The sequence below is a fragment of the Benincasa hispida genome, chromosome 5 (assembly GCF_027475165.1).
Source record: "Benincasa hispida cultivar pf3 chromosome 5, pf3_genome.v1.1, whole genome shotgun sequence".
Lineage (NCBI taxonomy): Eukaryota > Viridiplantae > Streptophyta > Magnoliopsida > Cucurbitales > Cucurbitaceae > Benincasa > Benincasa hispida.
Window position 1 is genome coordinate 62,752,413 of NC_143482.1, and position 17,002 is coordinate 62,769,414.

Genomic DNA, 17,002 nt, shown 5'->3' on the forward strand with positions numbered 1-17,002 from the left:
AGAATTTAAAAAAATAAATTACATGGAATGCATCGTTATTGTCTCACTTAGATCTCCATACAGATTTATTGTGAATTTGAAGTTAAAAAAATAATTCATTTGCAAAATATATCAAATCAATTACCATATGCATTTATAGATATAAATAAAATAACTAAGTCACATATACCAGCTACAAATGTTCCATTGAAAATTGATATCCCAACACAATAAGTTGTCACTAATGAGTCTGAACATGCCATAAGCGTGGTAGACCAGTGGGTTCTAGAGATAAAAATCCTCAACAAAGAAAAATAATTAATAGTCAAGAAGACTTAGTTGAAGATGTAAAGACCCATAAAAAAAATCATGACATGACTAATGAGGAATATGAAATACATAAAGATAATAATGATATTTCAACAAACTATGTCATGATAGGAAAAAAAGGAAACTGAACTCATGTAGTTATTGACAACATTTTTGCGTATAATGTTGCTCTTTATATTATATATGAAAATGATAATTTTGAACCAAAATCTGTTAAAAAAATGTCTAACATAGAAAAGATTAGCTTCAATGGAAAGAAGAAATCGAGGCAAGATTAAACTCACTTTTAAAACGTCAGATTTTTAGACCAGTGGTCCGAACACCAGAAGGTGTCAAATCTGTAGGATACAAATGAGTATTAGTGAGAAAAATAAATGAAAATAACAAGGTCACAAGACTAGAAATACCTCATATTGATTATGAGGAGATGTAATCTCTAGTGGTGGATGCAGTTACACTGAGATATTTAATTGGTCTGACTATGTATGAAAGTCTAGATATGCATCTTATGGATATAATCACAAGTCTAGATATGCATCTTATGGATATAATCACAACATATTTATATAGATTTCTTGATAATGATATTTATATGAAAATCCCAGAAGAATTTAAGGTACTTGAAACATATAAATCAAAATTTCAAAAAACGTATTCAATCAAATTACAGATATCACTATATGGATTAAAACAATCAAGACGAATATAGTACAATCACCTGAGTGAATGTTTGTTAAAAGAAGGACATCAAAACGATTCAATATGTCCATGTGTATTTTAAATAAATCACAATCAGGATTTGCTATTATAATTATATATGTTAACGACTTAAATATAATTGGGACTCTTGAAGAGTTTTTAAAGACAATATAATATCTTAAGAAATAATTTGAGATGAAAGATCTCGGAAAGACAAAATTTTGCCTTGGCTTATGAATTGATCATTTAGCAGGTGAGATATTTATTCATCAGTCTACTTATACAGAAAAATTTTTGAAAAGATTTTATATGAACAAAACACATCCATTGAACATTCCAATGAAAGTTCGTTCACTAGATCTGATGAAATATATATTTTGATCTCGAGATGATAATAAAGAATTTTCTTAGTCCTGAAGTACCACATCTTAGTACAATTTGTGCACTTATATATCTTGCTAATAATACAAGACCATATACTATATTTTCAATAAATTTATTAGCTATAGATAGTTATTCTCTAACAAAAAGATATTATAAACGGAATTAAACATATACTCCGTTATCTCTGAGGAACAATTGATATGAGCTTGTTTTATTCAAATAAATCAAATTTTGATGTAGTTAATTATGCAAGTTTTGGATATTTATCTCACCCACGCAAAGCTAGATCTCAAATAGGTTATTTATTCACATGTAGATGAATTGCTATATCATGGCGATCGGTGAAACAGATCATAGCGATCACTTCCTCAAATCATGCTGAAATCCTTACAATTCATGAAACTAGTCGAGAATGTGTATGGTTAAGATCAATGACTCAACACAATTCATGAAACATGTAGCTCGTCTTCTAATAAAAATCTTCGAACGATATTATACGAAGACAACACAACATTTGTAGCCCAAATCAAAGGAGGATATATTAAAGAAGATAGAACAAAACATATTTCACCAAAACTTTTCTACACTCGCGATCTCAAAGAAAAATGGGTGACATCACCGTACAACAAATTTGTTCGAAAGATAACTTGACCAACTTATTTACAAAGGCATTACCTACTGCAACCTTTGAGAAATTAGAATTCTACGATTCAGATATCTCAAGTGATGTTTCCATGAGGGGGAGCGAATATATTATATTCTTTTAGGATTATTAGATTATATGAAATATGTACTGTTTTTTCTTCATCAGAATTTTTCCCATTGAGCTTTTTCCTAGTAAGGTTTTAACGAGACATATTTTATATATTTATAATGGACATCTAAGGATGAGTATTATAAATATTATAAATAGGTGTTAGATGCACATGCTTAGTATCCAATACAAAATGCCATTTTTCTATTCCACATATGTTGCCCATGTATCATTCAACCACTCATGCATAGTGTCCAAAGCATACACATCCTACTTGTCACTTTGCCTATAAATAATGACATTTGGTGGATCTTGAAATAATGTACATCGGTGAGAAATCCAGTTCAGAATTCTACTCAATTTTTCATACTATCAAATTTTCATATTTTTAGTTATTTTATTTTATAATTTATTTATTTATTCATTATTATATTTATATATTATTATATTATATTTTCTCCATATTCGTGTTTCCGTTGTGCTTCTCAATTTCACAACACGATTCAATTGCTTGTCAGCCAAAAAATTTGCTACGTTACACTTGTTCAACTTCATCTACCGAATTTTAGAGCATTAGATTTGATATTATTTAATTTTATCCCAATCTTGAGATGTAATTGTGTACATTGATGTTAAATTATTGTTTATGGAAACAATCTTATTAAAGCTCCTGAGTTCCATAAACGACTTAGTTTATTGTTTATTGTTTTTGTTTTTGTTTTTTTGGGTTTGTTTTAGGAACGAGTTGGTTTTTAGGTTGTACGACATTGTTTTAATTTCATGTCTATCGTTTGATTTGATTTTACTTGAGCACAACTTGTATGCGAACTATACTCTCGATCAATAGTTTAAAATTTCAAATCTTTCACCTTCGTATTATTCAACTAAAAATAGAAGGAAAAAGAAAATCTACTTGAAACACTTTTATAAATTAGTCAACTTTGAATATGAATCAACTGGTTTAACTGACATAAACACATACTATCAACTTCAACATCAATAGCTTGATTCTCTTGCCTCTCATATTATTAAAAAAATGGTTAATAGCTTATATGATTGGCCAATAAATTAGATACTCGAAACTTCATCCCTATATATTGTTGAACTCGAATAAAAAATATACATGATTAATCTATTAATAGTTTATCAAGATTATATTTTATAAAACTCAACACTTGAGATTATTTAATATTGAACACCTTTTAAATAGCTAACAACTAAATAGTTCGATTCATGTATTGTTAACATTCTTTTTAGTTAAAGATTTCGATTTTATATACTTATTGGACCATAACTCAATCGATTTAAACATATGTCATCAATAAAAAAGTCAAAAGTTTGAATCTCTCAACTACCACATTGGTGAGCTTAAAAAAATAGATATACAAAGACATGTGACTACGTATTAGGTAGACGAGCAAAAGACATGTGATGTCATGTCATATCAATCGTTTTCAAAATAATCTAGGTTAATTTAATGACAATAACAATTTTTTAATAACGTTTCAAATTATAAATAAAATAAAATCAAAATTATGAAAATAAAATCTAATGGATTTATTAATTTATTTATATTGTTAAAAAGCAAAATCCTATAACCACTCTATGGTGGGATTAGGAAGGCTCATCTGAAAAAGGACAATTAAAATTGGTAAAAATGTTTGGTTGAAGATAAATCAAGATGGGTTTGTTTTAACTAACCAACAAACCTCTCATTTAAATTAAGACTTTATTGGGATAACCTTATTTATTTATTTATTCTTCTTTGAAAGGGATAGCTTTCAATTGTAGATGTTTTATTGTCTTTTTAAAAATTTTGGAATTTTGAAATATTGTATTATGGTAGTACTTAAACTTCAAAACCCATTTTGGCCTATTCCATTAAAAAAAAATTTACTTTGCATTTAACATGAAATTGAGGATAATTGTGTTCACTTTACATTGAACTTGATATAAATTCATGAAAAGCATGCTTGAAAATTTATTTTTTAAATATACTAAGATACATATGGAGAGGGAGAAAATAAAAGTAAAATATTTAAATGCATGGAGATTTAAATGGAAAGTAGATCTAAGAATTTAGTTATTAGATAAAAATTCACGAATTATTAGTGAATACCTAACAATTAATTAGTTAAGAAATTTGGAAATGTCACTTGTACGTCAAATGTTTGAATCTCTAATCCTTTATATTATTTAGAAAAATATAGGTTAATTAACATTTAAGTATAGTTCATAAACTTTCTTGGTTGTATGTAATAGGTTCATGAAATTTTTAATTTCGTATCTAAAAAATCATTATCATATCCAGGTTAGCCTTTGATTTTATGTCTAATTGGTTCGTGAACTTTAAAAGGTCTTGAATTAGTAAAAGACCAAGTCTAAAATATTTTGAAGGTTTAGATACAAAATAACAAAAAATTTAGAGATTTACCATATACTTTTTAAATCGAACGACGACCTACTTATAACAAACCTAGACGTTAGAAGACTAAACTTGCACGTTAACAAGATATATAATATAGCAATTATTTACTAAAAAATTAATTAAAAAGTGTTAAATATACATAAGTTAGATATGAAAAAACTATATATATATAAAGGGCCAACTTTTTCTATCCTTTTCACTTACCTCCATTGGCCATGCTTTCTCAAAATATTTTGACATGAGCTCTTTTCAATTGATGATAAATTATTTAGTTCTTTTCATTTTTCTAATTCTACAAATAATTAAGAATCATATATGGATGTTGGGTTAGTTTTAATCAGATGTTAGGAACAATAATAGAATATGAAAATATATAACTATTATAGGAATTATATAAATTAAAAATAAATAAATAGTTGTTTGAAAAATTAAAAAGATAAAGTGTGAAAGAAAGAAAAAGAAAAAGAAAAAGAGGAGGAACCTTTCACAGAGCTATATAAATATATGATCGAAGTATACTTGCTAATTTTCTCATTTAAAAAAAAAAAAAAAGAATATTTACTTACTTTGATTCCTAATAAAAATTCTAATGCTTCATGATGCAACTTTCCAAAAATTACTATGAGTCATTTTTAGTTTATAGTTTGAATTTTGTAAAGTTTATATAGTTTTATTAGTGAACCAATTCAAGTTTTAGATTCCTTCATTTTGGAATCATTAGAAACTCTAACAGAATAAAACTTATTAGAGTTAGAGAAAAAATGGTTAAATTAAGTTTGATCAATGTATGTAGTATATTTGTGTTTAATATGTTAATAAGTTTTCAATTATGTATCTAGTATGTTCTAGTTTTTAAAAATATCAAATATGTAAATGAACACTCAATTTTATGTCTAATAAATCATTGATGTATTCTTTAAAAACTAACTAATTAGTTGAACATAAATTTAATTTTGTGTCTATAAATTGATAAACACTCAATTTTGTGCCTAGTAAATTTGTGAATGTGAAAAAAAAAAAATGTCTAATAAGTCAATCATTTATTTGACATAAAATTGAAAAAGTTGTTCATAGACTTGTTGGACAGTTTTTAAAGATTGGATACCTCTTATATCAAATTTTATGGTTTTTTTTTAAAGGAACCAATTTACAACTTAAAATTTAAAGCCTAAATTTGTAATTTAATCGAAAAAGATGGTTTCAAACCATTGATTTTTCTATCTATATTTTTTTTCTACAGTTTGTGGAGTTAGGAAATCAAACCTCTAATTTCAAAGTTAATAATACGAGTACTATCCTAATTGAACTATACTCGTCTTCACATATTTTACTATCTCATTCAAACCCTTTAAATGAAGTGTGGGGGGAATGTATGGAACAATCTCGTTATTCCACTCCATGAAAATATGTATGAGAAAACTGATTCTAATATGTAAGGGTCATGGATTTTTTTTTCCTCTCTTTTCAAGGTCATGAACTAACCAATAATAGATTTTAAAACACAACATATCAAACCAATATTTTTTTTACAATTATTAAAACAACATTTCAAATACGTAAAAGAACAAATTCTAAAAGTTTATTTATTGTTTATGACACAAATTTTTGTGGTCGTTAACATATTTATATATTAGTTGAATTATGCTTGCTTTAGATAGTCCCATATAATTTTGAAATTTAGAATTTAATCATTATGATTAGATAAAAATCCTATAAATAGTCCATATGATCAAATCCTTGTGAATAATATATAGTGTAAAAACTATTTTTTAAGATTTTTTCACACCATAGATACTAAATTTTAATAAATCATAATTACAATTTAATCTATAAGGATTGTTTGATGAGGTAGAATGTAATTAGGATTACTAGAAATCTGGGAGGCGTTGAGATGCATGAGGAATCTAGAGAAACGAAAAATGGAATCGTGAATTGTGAAAACGATGGAAAAGAGAGTTGAGTTGAAAATTGTAGAAATTTAATGAGTTTGGTATTACAAATTGGGCTCAAAATACTCAATTCAAAAATAAATTTTAGATTACATTATATTAAAAACTCGTTCTATTACAGTCTTCCAAACAACTTATTGGAGGACTAGAGATTGTGGTTGCCCATGTTAGGAGAGTTGGACCGTTTTAGGGGTGTTCAAAAAACCTGTTAACCCAACCAATTCGGATTACCCAACGCAAACCGCATTAAAAAATTATTAATGCGTTTGGGTTGGATTAAAAATGTTAAAAAATATTAAATTCAGGTTGGATCTCGGGTTACCCAATTTCAGGGTCGAGTCAACCCGACCTATTATTATTATTGGGTTTAATTGAGTTGAGTTGATCCTCCAAAAAAGAGTTTATTATTAGCCAACTCAAATTTTTGGGTTGGTTCACAAGAATCTTCCAAACCAGCCCACGTACTAGGCAGTTTTACTTGAAAAGGAAGCCATGAGCTGTAGTGGAGGCAGTTTTTTCACGTGGGAAGGTGGGGCCCATTTGGGAAATGGCCACGTCAAATTTTGGCCATTGATGGAGCCTCGGCCTCTCTCCTCTTTTTTGGGCTCTGAAGAGGAGGAGCTGTCCTTTTCCCCTATGGGCCCAAACTTCATGGGCCATCCCCCACCCAAAAACCAACCAAATATATTTACACCATCATACGCCATTCCAATCCACCTACGACTACGAGTTAATATTTGTGCTAATTAGCAGTGACCTGATATAATTATTCTCAGTTATAAGTTTTCTCAATTTAAATATTTCTTACTAAAAATTTGTTAAAGATATTCTAAATCTTATTGGAGCTTAATTCTTCTCGAACTTAAGAGAAGTCTCGGGAGAGAGAATTGTGAATTTCATTCCTTGTTTGGCCCAAGAAGTTTGTGACACTACTATAAAACATCAATTTTGTACCTTATTAACTCCTTACATTATGGTCCCCGAAAATTCACAATTTTTCATATTTCATAATTTTATAGAATTCACAACTCAAATTCTTGCCTCTGACGTCTTCATAAGTCTTTGGTTTTCAGATTTTTAGAAGAATTGCAATATTTAGAACTTTTAGTTGTTCAAATCTTTCATAGTTCATAGCATCAATCTTAGGTTATTCTGATCCCCTCCTCTTGGAGGTGTAAGACTATTTATAGAATTTCTCAAGCAACTTACATGGGCTTGAGCCCAAATTTCCATATTGGGCTTAAATTGTGTTGGGCTATGGGAACAAATAACTTGAATTGTTGGGGCAGATCCAATTTATAGTTTTAGGGCTATTCAGGCAACTAGACAAATTTATTGATTGCGGTCCATGCTTAATCACCTTTAATCCAATAAGACTATTATTGTGATTAACCATAAATGAGACGCGCGATCATTTTTAGTTTGTTATTTATTTATCTCCAAAATTTAATTTATGAGCAGAATAATTTTGAATTGATCCTAATATAATAAAAATAGCATTTGTTGTAACGACGTGACAAAGTTTGATTGACAAAATTTGTGCAAGTCTAAATAACAATGACCTACAATTTGTATGATTTATAATATATAATATATAACACATTTTGAATAGTTGTTTTAGTTTTGAAATATACTTCCAAATACTTGTTTGAAACAAATTATAGAAGGGTAGGAAAAACATACCAAGGATTAAAATTTCAATATTAAAATTTCAATTTTATAGATATATAGATAAGACGTTGACATCAATAAAATTTCATGTGAATAGAAAATTATAAAAAATAATTTAAATTAATAGTTCATTATTTTTATTTTCAAATAATATTAAAATATATATCGACATATCAATATTTTCATATTTTCATGAATTTAACATCAATATCAGAGATGAATCAACATTTCTACCTCATAAAAAAGTCATCAAACATAAGAAAATAAATAACAAAATATTAGTAATATAACATAAATAATAAACTGTTCAGTTATTTGGACTAAACATTTTTAATAGAATTTCTAAGTTATAAAACTAAGTTATATCTTCTTATCATCGTCAATCTTTTTTTTAGAAAAAGGAAAAATGGGGTGTTGCGAGAATCGAACTCGCGACCTCTCGCACCCGAAGCGAGAATCATACCACTAGACCAAACACCCACATGGAAACGGTTTCAAACTTAACTTATATATTGTATTAATTTACAAATTATCTAAATTTCTAAGTTTCTTCCCGTTTCAGTGAAGCCGAACGAAGAAGCAAGCAAAAATGGGGGCTTCGATAATCTCCTTTCACTCTCACTCTCTTCTTCTCCGATCAGTTCCCTCTTCTTTCTCCACCTTCTTCTCCAAACCCTCCGCCGCCGCCGCCGCTGCCGCCGTTTGCTTCAATCAATTTAAGCCCGTCAGTTCAAACTTCTTCACTCGCGAATCTTCTCACCATTCCCGGTCTTTCATTCCCTCCCCATCCCTTTTCTTCCCTCGCTCCTTTGCCTCCACCATTTCCGGCCCCTCCGAGTTCAGATTTGATGAAGAAGACGATGAAATTGAAGATGAAGATGAAAGTGATTACGAAGATGAAGTCGAAATTGAACGGGAAGAGGCCGTTGGGGATGGAATGGAAACCGGTGTGGCTTCGGAGTTGTCTTCGTTGATGGTGAATAGAAATGAAGTGAAGAATATTCCGAGCTTGACGATTAAGGAGAAGAAAGAGCTGGCATCGTATGCTCATAGCTTGGGGAAGAAGCTGAAAAGTCAGTTGGTGGGAAAATCTGGCGTCACTCCTGGCTTGGCTACTTCTTTCATCGAGACACTTGAAGCCAACGAACTTCTTAAGGTTTGTTGGTTCTATCAACGTTCACTTTTCTGTTTGGTTGAATTCTGATACTATCCATTGGTCTATATGGTTTAAGAATTAGTGTTTATAAAGCCACCATTTGAAGGGAACCAGTGCTGTGGACATCATCAAGTGTCTTTGCAAAATCGTTTCCTCTGCTTCTTGTAGAACTTGAATAGCAAGAACATTCTGGACACAATTTGCTTGTATCTGTAGTTAGGAGGACAACAGTCACATTGGTTCTTGGAGAAAAGAAATTTGTCTGTTGGAAAGTAAATTTCAATTGCTATTATAGAATGGTTGATTAATTACTAGGGAATGGTAAATGTTTGTATTTAGAACTGATTTCCATCATATGGTTCATTGATCATAGATTGAATTTGTTGATACATAAGTTAAGCTTTTGTAAACTTAAAATATAAGAGAAGATAATTGTACGTTTTAAGTTTACCAAAACTTAACTTATGTTACGACCTTATTTGAAAGAGATGTGTTCTATACGTTGTACAACTGTGTTCTTGACTTCTAAAAAGCTTAATATATGTGCTTCTTGCACTTCATTTGTGTTAAGTACCTCAAATTTTTATTCAATGATGGTTAGGGGCATACAGATCCATATGAGACAGCCACATTAAGTGTTTTCTAGTAAACCTAAACACGGACATTTCTTGTTGATCGAGTCTTCGTTTTATTTATTCTCTAGGCTTATTTTGATTGATTGAAGCCCTTTTTTAGTTTTAGTTTGGCTCCCTTTGTGTATGAGTTTATTTACACCTTTTCTATTCTATATTCTTTCATTTTTTCTCTATGAAAGTGAGGGTTCTTAATGAAAAAACAGTGATATTTCTGGTTGAATGGTTTTGCTAATGACGAGATATATAGCGTCCAGAACTGGATCGTGATTCCTATCTGTAAACTTGACTATAGCTTCATTTCTTTGTTCTTTGTTCTTTTAAATGTTGAATATTAGAAAATCCTTAGAACAAACTAAAATAAAAGAAAATTGAACCACTCGATACAGATCAAAATTCTCGGAAACTGTCCAGAGGAGCTAGAGGATGCAGTGAGGAAATTGGAGGAATCGACTGGCTCTGTGGTGGTGAATCAAATTGGCAGAACTGTTATCATTTATAGGCCCAGCATCACAAAAATGAAAGCAGAGAAACAAAAACGACAAGCACGAAAAATTTACGTGAGAAAAGAGCTCGATCGAGTCAAATCCATTTTGCAGGTAAAGTAAATGCATTGGCATTCTTGATCTTTTCTTCAAAATGTTTAGTATTATATTGCAAGTTCCCTCTTAAATTTGAATACTTGTATTACTACAGAATAAAATACAAACGCCTAGGAGCTCGAACCGTGGTCGTCGTGGAAGCAGCAGGTATTGATCTGAAGTAGGATTCACATCTAGCATTTATATTTTGGAGGAACAGATTTCGAATTTTCATCTCAATGTAAGTTTTGTTCATACCATTCTTGTTCTTGTAGTTCCACTAGTTTTGATTTATTTCATTAATGTAGAGATTTTTACTCTGCTTCTACTTCATAGGTTTAGAGGTTAAACAAGATTATAGGGTGTATGAGAGAGTTAGTAGGAAGAGCAAACTAATTAACATAGAATAGGAGAGCCTCCGAAGATGAAGACATTGGACTTATTCTCATAATTCATCACTCGTAACTTAAAAATAGGTCCCATTTAATCACGATTGTTGATGTTTATCAATATTTCGGAATTGTAATAAAATGTGGGTCTTACCATGAAATCTGGATTGTAATCTGATTGAGGGCTAAAAGGTATCAATCAAAATTACCTTTAAACCCATCATATTTTTAAAAATATTTTTGAATGATTTTCAGATTTGGTCTTAAGTATCGTGTTTTGGGTTATCTCTAAATTTTATCGGTAAGACCAATCCAAAATCTTGGGATATGGTCGATATTGGTAAGATCAGTTAATTTTGGAATCGTGTTGCTGTTTTTTTTCCTTCTTTCTTTCGGGGAAAAGAAAATCAAAGAAAAACAAATGGATTTTTTTTTTTAAAAAAAGAAAAACTAATTTGTTGAATGAGAGAATATGAGCAAATTGGAGGGGAAATTTTTGTTAACAGAAAATAGAAACCTTAGCTTATTGATGTTATTTTTCCAATAATAATATCAATAAAAAATAAAAAAATTCAAAATTTTGGGGTGTTATCTGATCTTTAATGGTATCTATATATAAAAAAAATATAGAATTTTAAGATGTTATTTGCTGATATTGTTTTTTTTTGTTTTTTTTTTTAATCTAAAATTTTAGGATGTTATTTGCTTGATAAAAAGATTTAAAAAATTCGGGGATCTTATTTGATACCTTAAAAAAAATCTAAAATTATGGAAGGTTGTTTGTTCGATAATGATATCGATAAATAAAGGTATCAATACAAAAAAAATTCAAAAGGAAAAAAAATCCATTAAGTTTACACCAATAGTAATGGTTAAGTAAATAATATCAATAGTAATTAAATTACGTTTACAAAATAGTTTAGTAAATGTGTTCAAAAGCATTCTAATTATCTTTACAATTGAGGTCCATTATAATTGATTCATTAATGAAAATCTATTATGTTCACCATTTTTCATTCCAATGAGGTAAACACAAAGCCTTAGTTCTATGAATTCATCTTTCATATGAAAAATATTACATAACGAAATATTTTATTTGGGAAAATTATCACAAATACTTGGGATTGATCATTATAGGAGGAAGAAAAAAAATAAATCAATTTTTACTCTTGAAGTTAGCAAGTTTTTTACTTTTTCCATAAACTATAATATTGAATATAAAGGTCTCGTAATATCATTATTTAGTTTTAAAAATTAAGTTTCTAAATTCTACTTTCACTTCTGAATTATTAAGTTTCTAAATTCTACTTTCACTTCTCAATTACTATGTTATGTTGTTCATCTTCTATTTTAATAACTAAAAAAGAAGTATTTTTTAAGAACTATTTTAGTTTTTAGATTTTGACTAAGAATCCAAAGGTTTACGGAAGAAAAGTGAAAATCCGGAGAAAGCAATGGAAAGAAAAAAAAGAATAAATTTAAAAAATAGAATACTACTAAGCTTCAACATTTGTTTAACCTTTTGCCTCATAGATATAATTGGGATGTTAATGATGAAATATTATTTGGTGATTCCGGCATAAATGGTTGACATTTTTTTACGGTTGGATTATGAGAAAGTACTTCGAATTTATATCAAGTATTGGGAGCATTTTTCGAACCCACATCCGAATGTTACTATGAAACAACCATATTTATATTGTGGTACTTTAATTTAGTAATTTATGCTTAATCTAGGTCTTATTTGGTAATTATTTAGGTTCCGTTTGGTAACTATTTCGTTATGTTTTGGATTTTTGAACAATAAGTCTATTTCCTCCCAATTTCTTACTAAGATTTGCATCTTTCACAAGTATAATGGTTGAATTCTTAGTCGAATTTCAAAAACAAAAACAAAATTTTAAAAGCTACTTCTTTTAGCTTCCAAAATAAACTATTGATAAAAAAATAGATAACAAAAAAGAAAATTTAGATGTTAAAGTAGTGTCTATAGGTTTAATTTAAAAAAAAAAATGGCAACAAATGGGATCTAATAGTTTTTTGTTTTTGGTTTTTGAAAATCAAGTCTATTTTCTCCCTATTTCTTATAATGATTTGTATTTTTTTTAAAAGTATAATGATTGAATTCTTAGTCAAATTTCAAAAATAAAAACAAGTTTTTAAAAGTTACTATTTTTAGTTTTCAAAATTTGGCTTGATTTTTTAAACTACGGGTAAAAAGTAGATAATAGAGAAAGAAATTGGATGTAGAAGTAATGTCTATAGGCTTAATTTTCAAAAACAAAAATTCAAAAATTAAGGCATCGTTTGGCAACAATTTGGTTTTTGGTTTTTTTTGTTCTTAAAAATTAAGTTTATAGACACTATTTTCACTTCCAAATTTCTTTATTTGTTATTTACTTTTTACTAATGGTTTAAAAAACCAACCCAAAATTTGAAAACTAAAAGAAATAGTTTTTAAAAACTTAGTTTTGTTTATGAAATTTAGCTAAGAATTCAATTATTGTATTTAAGAAAGATGCAAATCGTTGTAAGAAATGAGGAGAAAATAAGCTTAATTTTCAAAAATAAAAAATAAAAACTAAGGTCTCGTTTAGTAATCATTTCGTCTCTTGTTTTCTGTTTTTGAAAATCAAGCCTATTTTCTCTCAATTTCTTATAACGATTTGCATCTTTCTTAAGTACAATGGTCAAATTCTTAGCTAAGTTTCAAAAACAAAAATAAGTTTTTAAAAGCTATTTTTTTAGCTTTCAAAATTTAGTTTGGTTTTTTAAACCATTGATAAAAAGTAAATAATAAATGAACAAATTTGGAGATGGATGTATTATCTATAAGCTTAATTTTTCAAAACAAAAGTTCAAAAATCAAATGATTACTAAATAAAATTTAAATGATTACCAAATGGAGTCGTAGTAATTTCTTCTTGGTAAGAGGGATTAATAGAGATATATAATCTATTAGGATTATGAACATTTATTATAGTATTCAAATATAACTGAAAACATGCATAATATCGCCACAATATTAGAAAAGTACAAATTTCTCACCTTTTTTTTTAAGTAATTGAGTATTTAAAAGTAAAAACATCATACCTTGGGTTAAGGTATACGTGTAGGAGTACTTTAGTATATATTTGGTATTGCTTTTAAAGAAACGTATAATATACAATTGCAAGTTTAGACCTTTTATGTTGGTATGTAATATTTATAAGATAACCACTACATCCCGAATAATAAAGATTCCATAAGATAACAAACAAAATTGTTGTCATCGCAATTGTCTTTTTTAATCGAAATATACATGGGAGCGTTTGCTACAAGTCCTATCATAGGACTATAATCACCTTTTGTTACAGTAAGTATACAGTGAACACTATTTCAAAACTCTCACTTGATACAATATTTACTATTTACTATAGTTTTTACTATTTTATATTCATATATATTTTTTTTATTCTTTGCCACAGTGTTTACTATTTCCTTTTTAAATTAAAATAGTTTACAGCTCAAACACATATTATTATAATCCAAACTAAAATAATCTACATCTAGAAACGAACTATTACAACCTAACAACTATAATAATTTAGTACTAGAATAACCAACTATTTGCCTGAAATGTCCCCTATATATATATATATATTTGACAATTAATAGATTATAACATTAAGGCTCCGTATAACTATTTGGTTTTTCATTTTTCTAAGTTTATAATCACTATTTTATGATTTTCTATATATTCTATGATTTTCTTTGTAGTTTTATAAACCAAAACTTGAAAACTAAAAGAAAAGAAGTTTTCAAAATCTTAATGTTTTTAATTTGGCCTAAGAATTATAACATTATGCGGATTTGGTGTGAATACAAACACAAATTTCAAAAATAAAAAATAAACAAAATTAAATGGTTATCAAACACAACTTGAACAAATTGAGATGGTTTTTTGAGGGAATATTAACTATTTTAATATTTGGTAAAATTATAAGTTAATATAGAGAAAACTACTTTTTCTTTTATATTTAAAATTTAGTTAATCGTAGCTTCATTTCGAAGTAAGATGACTTTTCTATCCAACTTTTAAAAATTTTAATTTTGTAGGTTTAAAATCTATAGACACTAATTTACTTTTATCTTACTTCTATCCATCTCTTAAAAAATCCTATTTTATACTAATTTTTGTAAGTTCAAAATCTATAGACACTAATTTACTTTTATCACACTTCTATCCATCTCCTAAAAATTCTTATTTTATATTGATTTCCACGAATTTAAAATCTATACACACTAATTTACTTTTATCTTAATTTTACACTTGCCGGCGATTATCTTAAATGTTATGACAACCCAAAATAATAATGTTTTACTAATCAGTTTTAAAGATGGTATATTAATAAGTTAAATAATGACAATAAATATATATTAAAATAAAATCATATTGATCCAAGCCAAATTCAGTGGCAAATTTTCTTTCAAATTTTTGTCGTGTGATTTTGATCCAACGGCTGAGTTTAGCAGCCACCAACCCATGTTTTGGTAAATTATTGGTATATAAAATAAGTCCGATAATATTCCCACCCTCTTAGGGTCTGTGATAGGTAGTTGATTTTGTAAAATTGATTTTTAAATAATTAAATTTATGCTTGATTCGAATTTTTTAAAATAATTTTTAAATATTTAAAAGTAATTTTAAAATTATCATGTTTGGTTCTAAAAGTGATTTCGAGTTATCAAATTATTCAAAATTTTATTTTTTATTTGAGAAATTATTATTTAACTAAATAATTATGGTAAATATCTATTTCTATTTATTTTATTGTTAAATTCTTTATGCATGGTTGATATTTTGACTAAGGTGAATGTTTATAATAGATATTGAAAGAAAATTCAATATATATATAATTGTTTATTTTATTAACAATTTAGTGATAGAGAATGTTTGTCATCTTTTGTTCAAGTATTTAATATTTAAAAAAAAATGATTTCATAAATAGTTAACCAACAATATTTTAACAAAAATTGAATTAGATAGCCATCTCGAGACCGATTCCCAATAAATCACTTAACAAAATTCACCTATCAACTAATTGTTAGCATAAATTCTTAATATCTATATTGAATAGATAAACCCTAGGATCATTCATGCCAAATTGTCAAGAATAATTACATACCGGTTTCCATTGAGAAACTAATGATAGCTTCAAGATGATGATAGATAACTATGGTCTTCCTCAACCAAAACTCCGAAGGCCTTTAGTGGGATCTCTCTCTAGATGGGATTCAAGAAAGACTGACTGCTTATTGTTTTGGTATATTGGGGACCATAACTCTAAGGTCTTTTTATATACTAGTTTAATTAGGGTTCCCATTAAACCCTAATTAACTAGGAATAAGTTTCTACCCATTAAGTCCATACTCAATTAGGAATCTAGGGCCTTAATTAATTCAATTACATAATAGGACTCAATCTAATAAAATAACCCAATGTGATAAATTATTAATCCACATACATAGCCCATACTTTAATTAAATATATTATTATTTAAATATGTCTAATAATCTCCCACTTGGGTTATGTCTATGTACCTGATATAATTAAATCACATAAACCTTAAGTGTGCATAAACAAGTTATTTCAATAATAGAATTCTTCTTTAGTTCAATTTGGTCCATCTCCTTAGCACGGAATCAAGGTGGCTTTCGTCACTACCCTTGTAACTAAACCTTCCTTGATCACCAATTCCAATACATTTAATGACATAGATCAAATATGGATGGATAGCATGGAAATTACATGCAAAGTAATCTAAATCATGCCTATTTCCAACTGGTCCAAATTCCTTAATGAGATCATGTTAAAAAACTTTATGCTAAACTGCATGCATGGATAAACGAGTTCAGATAATAAAACATAAATCATCAACTTTATTTTATATAGAAAATAAACAAAATAAGGTCAAAGAACATCCTCAATAACAAACTCCCACTAAACCATGGAATTAGAAAAGTGACTAACACCCATGTGAGCAACATGCTCATGAAAAACTTTAGGT

The 17,002-nt window shown here is 28.1% G+C and overlaps 1 protein-coding gene and 1 non-coding gene across 2 annotated transcripts; one reads left to right on the forward strand and one right to left on the reverse strand.

Annotated features, from left to right (window-relative positions):
- Positions 1-8,602: 8,602 nt before the first annotated feature.
- TRNAP-CGG (transfer RNA proline (anticodon CGG)) lies at positions 8,603-8,674 on the reverse strand. The gene has a single exon. It is a non-coding gene; the product is annotated as a tRNA-Pro (tRNA).
- A 39-nt stretch (positions 8,675-8,713) lies between these two features.
- LOC120078082 (uncharacterized) lies at positions 8,714-10,891 on the forward strand. Its single transcript, XM_039032290.2, has 3 exons — positions 8,714-9,350; positions 10,372-10,581; positions 10,679-10,891. The coding sequence occupies exons 1-3, from the start codon at positions 8,784-8,786 to the stop codon at positions 10,736-10,738; spliced, it is 837 nt and encodes a 278-aa protein (XP_038888218.2). The 5' UTR covers positions 8,714-8,783; the 3' UTR covers positions 10,739-10,891.
- Positions 10,892-17,002: the final 6,111 nt, after the last annotated feature.

Bases quoted from the DNA above. Each gene is read 5' to 3' on its own strand.
- LOC120078082 (XM_039032290.2), top strand. From the start codon at position 8,784: ATGGGGGCTTCGATAATCTCCTTTCACTCTCACTCTCTTCTTCTCCGA. The intron at 9,351-10,371 runs GTTTGTTGGTTC...CACTCGATACAG, and splicing joins AAGCCAACGAACTTCTTAAG to ATCAAAATTCTCGGAAACTG. The intron at 10,582-10,678 runs GTAAAGTAAATG...GTATTACTACAG, and splicing joins GAGTCAAATCCATTTTGCAG to AATAAAATACAAACGCCTAG.